Source organism: Anopheles maculipalpis, chromosome 2RL (assembly GCF_943734695.1).
Source record: "Anopheles maculipalpis chromosome 2RL, idAnoMacuDA_375_x, whole genome shotgun sequence".
Taxonomy (NCBI): Eukaryota; Metazoa; Arthropoda; class Insecta; order Diptera; family Culicidae; genus Anopheles; species Anopheles maculipalpis.
Window position 1 is genome coordinate 48,339,220 of NC_064871.1, and position 13,676 is coordinate 48,352,895.

At 41.7% G+C, this 13,676-nt stretch overlaps 1 protein-coding gene across 1 annotated transcript; it reads left to right on the forward strand.

The window, feature by feature from the left end:
• The first annotated feature begins 5,894 nt into the window (after positions 1 to 5,894).
• LOC126567213 (uncharacterized) lies at positions 5,895 to 13,208 on the forward strand. The gene is made up of 8 exons (XM_050223445.1): positions 5,895 to 5,984; positions 6,068 to 6,306; positions 6,384 to 6,946; positions 10,429 to 10,624; positions 10,713 to 10,852; positions 12,054 to 12,217; positions 12,282 to 12,544; positions 12,617 to 13,208. Exons 1-8 carry the CDS (start codon positions 5,895 to 5,897, stop codon positions 13,206 to 13,208), a joined length of 2,247 nt encoding a protein of 748 aa, XP_050079402.1.
• The last annotated feature ends 468 nt before the right edge of the window (positions 13,209 to 13,676 follow it).

Sequence of the window (13,676 nt, forward strand, 5' to 3'; positions counted from 1 at the left end):
CCCGGATGGGATTTGAATCCCGATCCTGCTGTTTAAAGACCGGCGCCGTTGTCGCCTAAAATACCGGGCCACCCCATCTTCAGCCAATTAAGTTAATAGTAAATTCTAGTTTAATCCTCTAACTGAATCTGGATTGGATTATTATTAAGATTAAGATCCTCAAAAACAGGCCGACTGAAGATTCCAGATGAGAATCTTCCACACAGGAACTTTTCAGACATCGAGGCCTTATCGAGGATAGGAAGACTCTTGATGCAGAAAGTCGGTTTGACGATAGAGACGACTACGACGGATGTCTTCATACCTCAGGAAAAAGGTCATCCGAATCACTTCCCGATTGTGAAGAATGACTAACCAAATATTCGGGTTTTACGATGGTTTTTGCTTACATATTTATTTTTTCATCGAAATATGTTTCCAAAAGAGGTTTTCCTTTTTATTAATGCATTTTCAACAATGTTTATGTTTCTTGTTTTTGCTAATTTCTACAGTCTAGTGATAGGCACTCGGAATCGGAACTATCTTGTCTCGATGTCAATTCCCATGGAACCGATATCGAAATCAATTTCGGAACCTATCCCGAAAAAAATTTAGGAAGCCTATTTCGTTTCAGACCTGATTCCGTTTTCAATTCCTGATGATATTTTAACTCAAATTCCGGAACCGTTTCCATCGCCGACCTATTTTGTTCTAGTGTATTAACCAATGTGGATATAGCACAAACTAGCTTTAGTGCCGAAGCTTTGGCAATATTGAATGAGAGAGGGGTGGGTTCGAGTGTGCTACGAACATTTTTACTAAATACATCGGTGTGGTGGAGAAGAAGAAATTACTCGGACGGTCGCCATGTGGTGGAGAAGAAGAATTTCGTACTTATAATAGCGACGAGAACGAAACAACGTGATTGCTTACTGCGCGGACCAATATCTTTCTTTCATCTGACTGTCCAGGCAGTCTGAAGATTCTAGATGAGAATCTTCATCGAGGCCTTACCTTTGGTAGGGGGACTCTCGATGCTCATCGGCGGAGCAAGTCGGCCAGGCGACTTCGGATGTTCAGAAGGAATATCCCTTATAGGCATGTTGGAGGTTTGAGGGCTTACCTTGGGTAGGGGGACACTCAAACCTCTACACAGAATTTAACGCAAGGTTTAGCTTGTTGCACCTCCTCTCTAGGGTGCTCTCTCTCTCTCTCTCTATCTCTCTCTCTCTCTCTCTATCTATCTCTATCTGCCTCCGAAGGCTTCCTAGACCGCTTTATTTATACCCAATTCTTACAATAGTTTTTGCTCGTTTTTTGTAACCAAAAATTGTTCCTTTATTGGTTTTTCTTTTTGCTATTGCATTTTGTACAAAAATATTTACGTAAGCACAAAATGTGTCGCGTTGCGATCGATTACTTCACTTGCAAAAAATGTGTCACTACTATTAAACTGATTGATCGGAGCGGTGCGATCGATTGTTGAGTCTGCCTAAAATGAGCCGGATATCATTCGTCGTTTGATCTATGTGCTTGCTATGGTTCGATATGCATGAAGTTACTTGTTTTGTGTTTTGTTATTTTGTGTTGCTGGCTACTGTCAGGACTCGCTGGTTGTTTTGTACTGATATCATATTGCATTGCGTCACTCGCTAGCCGGGTGCGTTGGTCAGTGTTTGAATGTTTTTTTTTTTTAATTCATAAAGGACGGCCAGGCCGTATTGCTTACGATAACTTAAAAATAAGATACTCCTTTCATCTTTGCTGGGAGACATTTCCTTCTCCGAGCTGTGAAAGGGCACCATATCCCGGGTGTGCTCGGTTGTTCCGTTGCGCATGTTCCGTCATCCAAAGCCAAAGTCGTGTTCATAGCGAGGGTCTTATCGTGTGAGGGCACCTTATTCCGGGGTGTGTGTGGGTGTTTCCATGCTCGTAGTCCTGATGGTAGCGGGGGTCTTGATCGTTTTCCATTTCGAAGGTTCCATGATTGTGTCCGATCATGAAATCTCGTTCGTGTCTTTCTTCTTCCCGTCACTTGTTTGTCCATCCATAGCAAAGGCCGAATCAACTTTTCCATATGGTACCCAACCCTTCACGCATCGTACTCATTCATACATTCATTCATTCATTCATCCATTAATCCATCATCATTCATACAAGCGAGGTACAACATGTATAAGACAGACAAACAGTGGGAATAGAGGGGGAAGTGGATCATACTAATAATCCGTTAGCACGGCAGAAGAGAAAGATTACTCTCAGGTAGACCTCGTTGCAGTCTCCCAGCAGGTCCCGAATTGGAGTATTTGGCAACTTTCCAATGACCCGGACTGCGTCTAACAAGGCGGGTCGAGCAGCCTTGTATTCCACACAAGACCATAGAAGATGATCTATGTCGTGGTATCCGAGGCCGCAGCCACATACTTTGGAGTCGACCTGTCCTATACGCTGGAGATGCGCGCCCAAAGCGAAATGATTAGACCTAAGCCTAGACATCATTCGAATGAACGCACGATCACCTGAGATGCCGTAGAACCAAGACTTCAAGGACACTTGGAGAGTGATCGAATATAGAAACCTCCCGAGCTCATCGGTGTCCCACAAACTCTGCCACCGAGCCATGCAGAGAGACTGTGGGGCACGCATGTACTCGTGAGGTAAGATAAGCCTGTCGAAAAAGGACCCTTCCGAAGCACCCTTTTTGGCCAATTGGTCTGCCTTTTCATTGCCGAAGATACCGCAACGTGCAGTCAGCCAAACAAGAGATATCCGGAATGATTTCTCAAACAATGAGCTTAAGACCTTTAATATTTCTTTTACGAAGTAGTCCTGGCTCTTAATAGCCTTTACAGATTTTAATGCTTCGACAGCGCTTAAACTGTCGGAGAATATAAAATATTCGTCTGGAGAACAAGCACTTATTATCAACAAGGCGTAAAAGATTGTGGCGAGCTCCGCTACATATATCGAGCATGGCTGGCGTAGTTGGAAATATGCCTCGGATAAAATGTTATATATGCCAAAACCGATGCCCTGCTCTGATGAGGATCCGTCAGTATAAAAATGGTTGCTGTTACAATGGCCATACTTTTCCACAAAAATGCTGGGAATTGCTGTCCTGCGAAGACTATCGGGGATAGACTTGGTTTGCTCTCTCAACGAGGTGTCTACTCTAAACCGGGAACTGTAGGATCCTGGTAAGCTGGCACGATTTAAATTAGCTTGAGTGCTAGGGTGTACCTGTAAGGAAGTAAAATCATGAAAGGCTTTCATGATTTTACATTTAGAACCTATCTCATGCAGTGTTCGAATGTTCTCGATTATCAATGGGTTTGATACTGTAGAGCGTACGAGAAGGCGAAGCGTGAGTAGCTCAAGACGGAGCGGAAGCGGCATCACTCCACACATCACTTCACATCACTTCGAGCGACATCGTGTGGGTTGATTTCATACAACCCAATGCGATTCTAAGACAACGGTACTGGATACGTTCAAAACGGATCAGGTTATATAGCTTAAGGATATCTAATGGGTGTGCACCCCACCAGAATCCTGTAATTGTTCTGAGAAAGTTGATTCTTCTGGTGCATTTTTTAACGAGATAGTCAATATGTGCCCTCCACACATTCTTGCTATCGAACCAAACGCCTAGGTATCGAAAAGATCTGGCAATGGATATCTTTTTGGTATACATATGTATATCAAAGTGGGGGTTTATCAAGTTATTGCGTCTATTATTCTCTGTGTCGTAAAAAAAACGAGAAAATGAGCATTTCTGTTTTCTCGGGAGAAAACTCGATACCTAGGTTTCTGGCCCACACTTCAAGGTTGTCCAGTGTGGTTTGCAAAGGTCTTTGCAGATCTGCGATGTTGTTGCTGGCGACTGATACAACACCAGTGTTTGAATGTTCATGTTGGTCACAATAGGTGAATGTACATTTCTTACGTTCTTGGCTAATGCAGGTTATTTGTTGAATTGGTTAATTTCTGCTCACCCTGTAATGCTACGTAACGCTCGTTATATGCGAGATACTGTATATTCTGGTGAGCATGTTTAGCAGATATGCTACACCGGCACGAAAACTGAAATTGCATTATATACACAGATAAACGATAGAAATCCTGTCAAATTGCTTTATTTCAAAAATGTTTAGAAATGGGTTGGAAAAACTTAATATTGGAAGGACAGAACCGTTATCGATTCCGAAATTAGTTTTCAAAATCGATCCCAGAAATTACGGAGTGCTGCGAATTCCGACCTAAACATATCGCCCCAATATATTGTCGATTGTTTTGGATTGCGCTTTCACAAAAAAGGTAGCTATTAATTTATTGATCATTCGCGGCGCGATCGATTGCTTCGTCTCTGCCCTGGAACACCGCAACTCCAAAGACTCCCACATCCAGCTCCTAGACTCCATACCTGCATCCCCGACAATCGTTTTCTGTTGGATTCCGGGTCATTCCGAAATCAACGGAAACGAGAAAGCCGACCAACTTGCCAACGACGGTCGGCTCCGTCCTGACGAACCACACAACACCCTTTCACGCCGAGATGCCATCCGCTTCACCAACACCACCATCTCCCAACACTGGAACTCCACATGGCACAACGTAGACCTCAGCAACAAACTCCGTCCTATCAAGAACAACACCTCTTCATGGGAAGATACCGAATCCAGCCACTTCCAACGAGTCCTTTCCCGCCTTCGTATAGGTCACCGTTTGCCATGGATACACGAAACACCGAGCCACCCATCAACTAGAAACTGATTTAACGACAATCCTATCACCCGACAAACTCCAGCAGAACCGCCTCATTAGATTTTTACGCATCAGTCATTTATACAAAGAAATTTAAGAAATAGTTCAAACTTATACGATACCATGTGCCATAATAGTTTCCATAGTTTAATAGTTTTCCATAATACTTAAGCCACATATGCCATAGTTTTGTATTAGATTAAACCATCCTTTTTTTATACAGGAGAGAGGCGAATGTAGTCTCTAAGACTCAAAACCTCTATAAATAAACGAAAAAAAAAATTTGCTTCGTCTGCCTAAAATATGCCAGATGTCATTTTGCACGTTTTGTCCTATGTAATTTTTTTGGGAGCTGATCCGAAGGTACTCCTTTTGGTTATTTATATATCATATATTATCATTAGCGGTTTAACCTATTGGCGGAGTTTACGGGCGTCAGCAACCTCGAAGGTTAGGGGAGCTTTTTCAGTCAGCGAACCCCGTTAGTCTTAGAATAATTATACGGAAACAGCATTCGTTATTATAACTAGAAAAAGCGACAGGCTCGCGCTAGGTTTGTATGTGTCAGCTGTGGTAAATTAAATCCAATCTAATAACGACGCATCACAAGAAGAATATTTTAAACACACTCTCTAGATTTCTATGAATTGAAAGTTATCAATAATCCAACATTGCTATAGACAAAATGGCTCTTCTCACAACAGTTAGAAGTGCCTGTTCACTTTAGTAAGAAATCACATTTTGTCAATAGAAACTAATCAGTCGCGTTGAACATTCTCAGTATATTGCTTCTTATCGGAACTGAGAATACTATATAAACAATCTTAACGTGCAAACTGACTCATTGCTCAACTGTCTTCTCGCATCGGTGTAACGCATCAGAACTGCTCAACAGCTTCGTAAAATCATAACAATATGATTTCTAGTGGTTCTAACTTATCCATACCGTATCTTCCATTAGTTTTCCTTTTATCGTGGGCTGTGCAAAGTGTAGTAGTACATGGTAAGAATTTCTTCCTTGTATTTGAGATTTATGTACAGTTGGCAGTCAGTTAATATTGGGTTAAAATTTACTAGAGCTGGGAGAAAGTTGTATTAATCCTGATGGACACCCGGGAAGATGTGTCTACATTCCAGATTGCACATCGATCATGGACTTAATTTATCAAGGTCTGACATATTGGGATTATTTGTTTGTGAGCCAAAGCCGGTGTGATGGATACAAATATCAAAAGCAGATGGTGAGTTGTCATTTAGTCAACTTTAACAGCAATATTGTAGGTTTATTCAGTTTTTTTTTTTTTTTTGTTCAACAAATCCTCAGGTATGCTGTGCGGACCCCAATGGTTTGCTACCAGAACCACCGAACTGTGGCAAACAATGGTCACACTATGTATCCGGTAATCAGACAACATCAATAGCTGAGCATCCGTGGACGGCTTTGTTGAAGATTAGCTTTCTGAGCATAGCTGCACATTTTCATTGCGGCGGTGCGCTCATCAACAAGCGTTATGTTCTAACGACTGCCCACTGTATAACTTCAATTGAATCAGGTTGGGGCCTGTAAGTATTATTTTCGAATTTAAGTTTCACAGATGGCGGACAAACCTTACACACCCATAAATACCTTTCTTCAACAGCCGTAGTGTGCGCCTTGGTGAGTGGGATATGAACTCTAAGGTTGATTGTGAAGATGGCCTCTGCAATAACACACCAATCGATGTGGAGATAGAAAAGATTATTATACACAAAGATTATTCAGCTGAAGATAAAAATCGGCAGAACGATATAGCGCTGATACGCCTTGATCGTGATGTAAAATATTCCAGTTCCATTCGTCCGATTTGTCTTCCGCTGAGTTCTTCGGATAATCCACACGAAGATACGTCTATGTATTCTACCGGTTGGCATGAAGATGGAGTTTTGAAAAAGTTAAAGACGGAACTGAGCATTGTTGATGCAAAGAACTGCACACAGATCCATCAACGTGATGGTATCTCCCTGCAATCGACACAGGTTTGCACCCGTGCAGTACGGCAGAATGATACGTGTAGCGGAAATTCTGGTGGTCCATTGATGCAACAGCAGAATGGCTTTTGGTATTTGCACGGTGTGGCCAGCTTTTTTAATTGTGGAGAAAATGGTGTACCGGACGTTTACACGAATGTGACACAGTACATCGATTGGATCCGGAATAACATTAGATAATAACATTAGCTACTTCGTCGGTCTCAATAAATAAATGCGTGGTACATCCCTTGTAACATTTTAAACTTCGTCATAGTTTTTGTAATGTCATTTGCTTCATATCATTTAGATTTAATATTCTTCAATGCACTAATAAAACAATAATACACTTTTTTTCCTATATTCCAGCAGCATTGTAAAATCAATAAATATAATCTTTTCGTGTAAATTTGCTTCATTTGTTATTTTCATCCGAGAAACTTGACTCTATTTGACAGTTTTTATTTTGATTTTGACCTCGATGTTACCTTTGCCTTTCGGTTTGTAATTTGGGGATAACTTAATTTTAATAAACTTTTACAAGTATTTGTGCCCTACTCACCACGCTTGACATAGAAAATTGGAGTGCGTGGGTCTGATCTACTCACCTTTTTATTACTTCACAAAGCGAATTGTACAATCATATGCTTCTTCTTGGCTTAACGACCTTCAGGTCACGCCTGCCATCCAATGGTTTACGAGACTCTCCGATACCACGTAGTTGGTTAGTCCGGCCTCACTACGTGAGGACGGTCCGGGATGGGATTAAAATCCCGGTCCTACCGCGTGAAAACCGGCGCCGTTGTCGCATTTCGGCCGGGTCGCCGATAACTATAAAGAGGGAAATAAATAGTTTTGGACGAATTCAGTGTACATCGTGTCCGCAAGTCTAGTAAATTATTTACTAGAACTAGCAGGTCATTAAGCCAAGAGGAAGAAGATCTTAAACCCAATACTTGTCGCAACGTCTTCATACCCCCAGACATACCTCATATAGAATATTAACATCGAGATGAAAGACGTTGAGTTAAACGGAAGATCTACTGTATACCATATAACTTGTTTTTATTGAAAAAAGAATACAAACACAAGCATAACCAAAAGGTACAACTCAGGAACTTGAGAATGTTATTCAGAAAGCATTTCAACAAGGTTAGTATATTTTATAATTGATGATAAAACACTCGAGATTCCTATGAATCGTTAGCATTTAAGAATCGTTAACATTCGTCGGTCGAGGGTGACATTTTGATTAAATTGATTTTCACGGGAAAGGAATGTACTATAAAATTAACCTTTGCGGATGGGATTTGAACCTCCTGCCTTTTGAAGACCGGCAACGAAGTCGCCAAATCACTGGATCGCCTTTTCATTCATTCTATGTTCTACAATTCGAAAGGTGGGCTGTGCGTACACTGGAGCTTCGCTGCCAAAACCCTCGACCTGCGGCGTTCATGCATCACATAGCCGGACAAAAAACGCTGCGTATCGACTATTTGAAAAGAACCAATTGCTTTTACGCATTTTTTTATAAACAAGCGTTATGTCCTCCGAATGCTAATTGTGTAACTTCTTATGTGTTCAAGATGGCAACTGAAAATATTATTATTGAGTCTTAGTTTCACTGTTTGGTCTCTGTAAAAAAAAACTGAGAAAAACATTGGTGAGTGGGATCAAGAATCTGAAAACTTTTGTGCAACGATCGTTTTACACAATACATCCACACAGTACAATTCAAACCTCTGTTCTCAAGAAAGTTGTTGAACTTGTGGGATTCCAGAGCTACGGTTTGACTCACCTAATTCAGACTTCAGACGCTATATCCCGTTGAAGAGATACGAGCAAACCTTCGTGTTGCATGAGTACAAGCGAGCTCTATAGGAGAAAGGCCCTTGGCTTTGTCTAGTAGGGCGTGATTAGTTTTTGAGGGTGTTGCAGTAGTTCTAGTCTAGAGATATAGTCGTGGGATATGTTGTCTAAGGTTGTCTTATAAACCCAAGGTAAATCAAATCAACTGGCAGATCCATGCTACTCGCTTAATCAAGTACAAAATAACCTAACTTATATAAATAACGTTCTGACGGAGTAAGTGCCTGTCCTATCCTGTCATTAATCCAAACTATCGCGTTTCTGTAACTCTGAGTACCAAACAACACTTGATCAGGCGACGTTTGTATTTGGCCAGCTCAGGGGAATGATACTTTGTATGATTCCTATCGATCTTAGGCTATTGTTATAGATCCAAGGCTATATTTGAGCCGTATGTATCAATTAATTATCAATTATAGTTTACGAAAAACAGTGCACGAAACATCAAAACATATGGAGTACATTTTAAGGAATGTCCTGAGATGAGATTGCTTGGTACTCGTACAGGAACTTAGTACTGTAAATTCTTGGAATATTGGATCTTATGAGTAAGCTTACTGCAATTAAAACTAGCTGTTATAATTTATATTAACAACGGTTGTCTAAAGCGTGAAAGAGGGTATCGAAATCACGATATGATTCTAAGTGATGTGAATTTAATCTCATGGAGACTTCCATTGATTTATCTTCTATCCTATCCAGTAGATAGTAGAGTAACCCTCGATGTGCATTTCGTCGTCGTTTCTGAGTGTGTGTTGGATTTCAACTCACCAAATATTTGAAATTTTCTAGAGCTAGGGGAAACTTGTTCAGTGTAAAGTTATTCTTGTGAGTAAATAAAGTTAAATAGTTTTTCTCGTAATTTGGCTCATACAAAGCAGTTTCTATTGGTCTGTTTGTCTTTATGCAAATGCGTACAATTCAAACGCATCAATAAATTTTTGTTTTTTTTTGTATGCTTATCACTTAATTCAATATGAATGATATTTAAGCGGAATAATAATATTCAAGCAAAGCGCTGTCTTACTGTTAATTTTGTCTTAATTTTGTCTTTTGACTTAATTTTGTTCATAAGCAAAAAATATTTAATTTGATCAATTAAGTCCATACCCCTCATGAGTCGCTCATGCTCTAAAATAAACAAATAAGGTTTTATTGAAAATCGTGTAAATAATTTCGGAAATTCTCGTAGCCCATGTTTATGTGTACTAGTAGAAGTAGTGCCGAGAGCAGTGCAGTGATAATCGTAAATCATATAAGAGCATTAATGATGTGAATTTGACGCAGTACGTTTTGTGCAAGCTAGTTTGAAACGTCTCTTGTCGTGTCGAACAGATCGTAAAGCAATCCAATAGCAGCGATGATTTGTTTGAAGCCGTACCATGTTTTTGTGGCAATTGCGATATCTGTGGAAATAGCAGCACTGTCTCTTGATAATTCGGGTAAGCATGTAATAACGTCACAATGATCATCGCTGGAGTAATGTCAACTATTTCTTCAAAATAATCGATAGAAAGAGAAACCATAGGTGAATTCTGTGTGAATCCTGCAGGCGAACCGGGCAAGTGCGTTCCCACTCGACACTGTGACGTGCTACTGCACGTCATCGGACAAGCTGAAGTATCTACTCAGGATAGGTTATTTTTGGCGAAAAGCCGTTGTGGTACATACGAAAGAAGGCCTTTGGTAGGTTGAGATTCGAAGGAAAGTAAGAGAATCAAGTAGATATCGTAGTAACATCGATTGCTATGCAGGTATGTTGTGCAGGTCCGCCACCAGATGCGCGTCTCGATTTACCATCTCCTCCAGACTGTGGGGCGCAAAACTCAATGCGTCTTTATGGAGGACAGCTAACGCAGCTCGACGACTTTCCCTGGACTGCATTGATTGAGTACGCTAAACCAGACGGCAGTTACGGCTATCACTGTGGAGGAACTCTTATCAATCAAGGTCACATCGTAACTGCTGCCCATTGCGTTAGCTCCCTTCCCGATGGGTGGATAATGTTAGTATACAAACATCAAGCTCTTTCATTAGGTGATTAGTTGATCCTGACTGTGATTCGTTCTTGTTTCCCATTGTTTTCATTTCAGCCATGGGGTACGGCTCGGCGAGTGGGATCTTTCGACAAAACTGGACTGTGAGCACGAATACTGTAACGAACCTGTGGTTGATATGAAGATCGCCAAGATCATCGTACATGAAGGGTATAACGCGCGGAACGCTAGCCACAGTAATGATATCGCGTTAATTCGCTTGGAAGCAAAAGTGAATTTTACCGCCACAATCCGGCCGATTTGTCTTCCACTAGCAGCATCCATTAGAAGTGAGAACATGACGAAACGTTTTAGTACCGTAGCGGGATGGGGTATAACTCCAACAATAAGCGGCGTGTCGAAAAAGCTAAAGGTAGACCTTGACCTGAAGGGGGTTCAGAAATGCGCTCCGAAACTGGAACAATCAGCTCGGCTCTGTGCTATAGGTGAACGCACAAACAGGGATATCTGTAGTGCTGATGCTGGAGGAGGTTTGGTTCAGCGATTCTACGGCTTCTTCTACCTTATTGGGGTTGTTGGAATGGGACCGGAAAAGTGCGGTTCGGTAGACAATCCCGGTGTATACACGAGTGTGACTGAATATGTGGACTGGATAAAAGACAACATTAAATAGATATAAATATCTAATATTTGAATAAAACTATGACCAATCAGCTGGCAAGTTCTGTTCTCTGTATTTGATTTCAGTACCCTTGTGGCATTTAAAAAAAAGTTCATCAACAGAAGATTCCAGTTTTACGTTCGGAGCAACTATATCATATGTCATCTACGCTTGGTGTCGTAGTACTCGTTATCGCGTTGTTGCAATGTTCTGTTCTTCCAGTTAGGCTTCACAGCAGACTACCGGTATGAGTGCTTGTGTTGACCCCTTTGGGGGCGCGTGCCTCGAAGCTGACATGTCTCTGCTGCGTATGAAAGAAAACAAAAAATGTAATATGGAAATAACACAACGCATTATGATCTTCAAAACCACCCACAAGGTGGAACTCGACAGGGAATACCCGGTTTCGAAGCGCTTTAATTTAAGACTTTCTATACACGCGTTGCACGCGCCATCCGCATGCGAGAGCAATAATGGTGTTGGTGCTGCCAAACGGGTTCGTAAACTAGCTGCTTCTTGCATCCGCCCGTCAGAATTCCAGCAGTTGATGTTAACCAGCCAGAAGAGACAGTTGTGCCTGGACGCATCATCTTGCGAATTGTGATTATATCATAATAGAATATAAACGAAATTATGATGAAAATCAAGATATATCGGTGTTTGCTGTTGCTGGGAGCATTACATACACAATATCTTGCTGTGGCATTGGGTGAGCGTGTTGGAAATTTTTATACACCCGAATATTTACTAATCAAAGCTTTTTTTTTCTTTTTCAGAGCTAGGTCAAAGCTGTGTTAATCCTGCAGGTCAGCAAGGCAAATGCATCTTGTTTCGCGAATGTCCGCCACTTTTGGCCTTATACAACAAGTATTTTACAACGCCGGACGATACGAGATTCCTTGCGAACAGTCGCTGCGGAGAGCTGGATCGCCGAACATTGGTGAGTTGTACGAGCAAGTGAGATAGTCTGCAACCCAAGGTGAATGAATGTCTGCTCATACCAGGTTTGTTGTGCGGAAGGAGCTCTCACTGGCCCACAGACCATCAACAATGCACTTCCGACATCGCCACAGTGCGGCATTCAGTTGTCGGACCGTGTCGTTGGTGGTCAGTCTACGGAGTTGGAAGAGTTCCCGTGGATGGCGCTTATTCAGTATCGGAAACCGGGGGGTTTGTATAACTATCACTGTGGAGGAGCGCTAATCAACGCTCGATACATTCTGACGGCAGCTCACTGCGTTCAATCACTTCCTCGTGGTTGGGAACTGTAAGTAGGGGCGTTAGGTTATGGTCCGATTGGGTTATCCTAACAATTAACCATTTTCTACCCTCGCGACAGCAACCAAATACGGCTCGGCGAATGGGATCTTAGCTCGGCGAACGATTGTTCGAATGGTATCTGTTCGGCACAGCCGATAGATCTGAAAGCAGAGCGGACTATTGTCCACACCGGTTACAACGCGCAAGACACAAGCCACGCGAACGATATTGCACTGATACGTCTCACACGAGATGTATCGACATCCCGAACGATACGACCCATCTGTCTACCAGTGGCGGAACCGCTACGTAGCCGAAGCTTTGTCGGGCTGTCCAGCTTCGCTGCCGGCTGGGGCAGAACGGAAACTAGTGCTGCTAGTGAGAAGAAGCTCAAGGTTGAACTGAATGTGCGTGATCTTGGCGACTGTTCGCAGGTTTATAGAGGCTTAGGAATAGTTCTGCAAGGTAAGCAAATGTGTGCCGGTGGAGAACGAGGCAAGGATTCCTGCACCGGTGATTCTGGTGGACCACTGATGACAAGACTCGGCGGTGCCTGGTATGTGATTGGTGTCGTTAGCTTTGGATTGAGTAAGTGTGGGACTGCCGGTTATCCAGGTGTTTACACCAACGTGTCAAAGTACATGGATTGGATTGAAAGTAATGTGCAGTAGTGGTGCAGGTTTATGAGACGGAACAAGTGATTCAGGGGTAAATCCATAAAATGTTTGTTTAGGTTTGAGGTTGTGGTGGAAGCTATTGCTAATATCAATACTGATTGTACCAGGTTTTTCTGATGGTAAGGTTATCAATTTTCAGTCAGTTTTGTAATTTCGCGAAGTTCGTAATTTAAATATTGCGAAAGATGAGGAGCGTAAAAAAGGTGTTTAATAAAAAAATCGAAAAACTTTAGCTATTATTAGATTTATTTGTATCCTTGAGAAACGATATGGCTGTATATGTTTATGCAACTTAAAAACAAACATATGCAAATATTTTCCCGTGGCGATTGAGTAAGAGCTACACATTTCTGTTATTTTTCTCCTTCTTATATGTGGTCTAGAGAGGTTAGATGTTAATGGATTGCCATTTCTGGTTTTCTTGTCTTTATGGTTTTGTGACAAGAAGATGATTTGGTCGCG

Coding starts and splice junctions, on each gene's coding strand:
- LOC126567213 (XM_050223445.1), top strand. CDS start 5,895: ATGGACTTAATTTATCAAGGTCTGACATATTGGGATTATTTGTTTGTG. Junction 5,985..6,067: donor ACAAATATCAAAAGCAGATG/GTGAGTTGTCAT, acceptor ACAAATCCTCAG/GTATGCTGTGCGGACCCCAA. Junction 10,625..10,712: donor CTTCCCGATGGGTGGATAAT/GTTAGTATACAA, acceptor TTTTCATTTCAG/CCATGGGGTACGGCTCGGCG.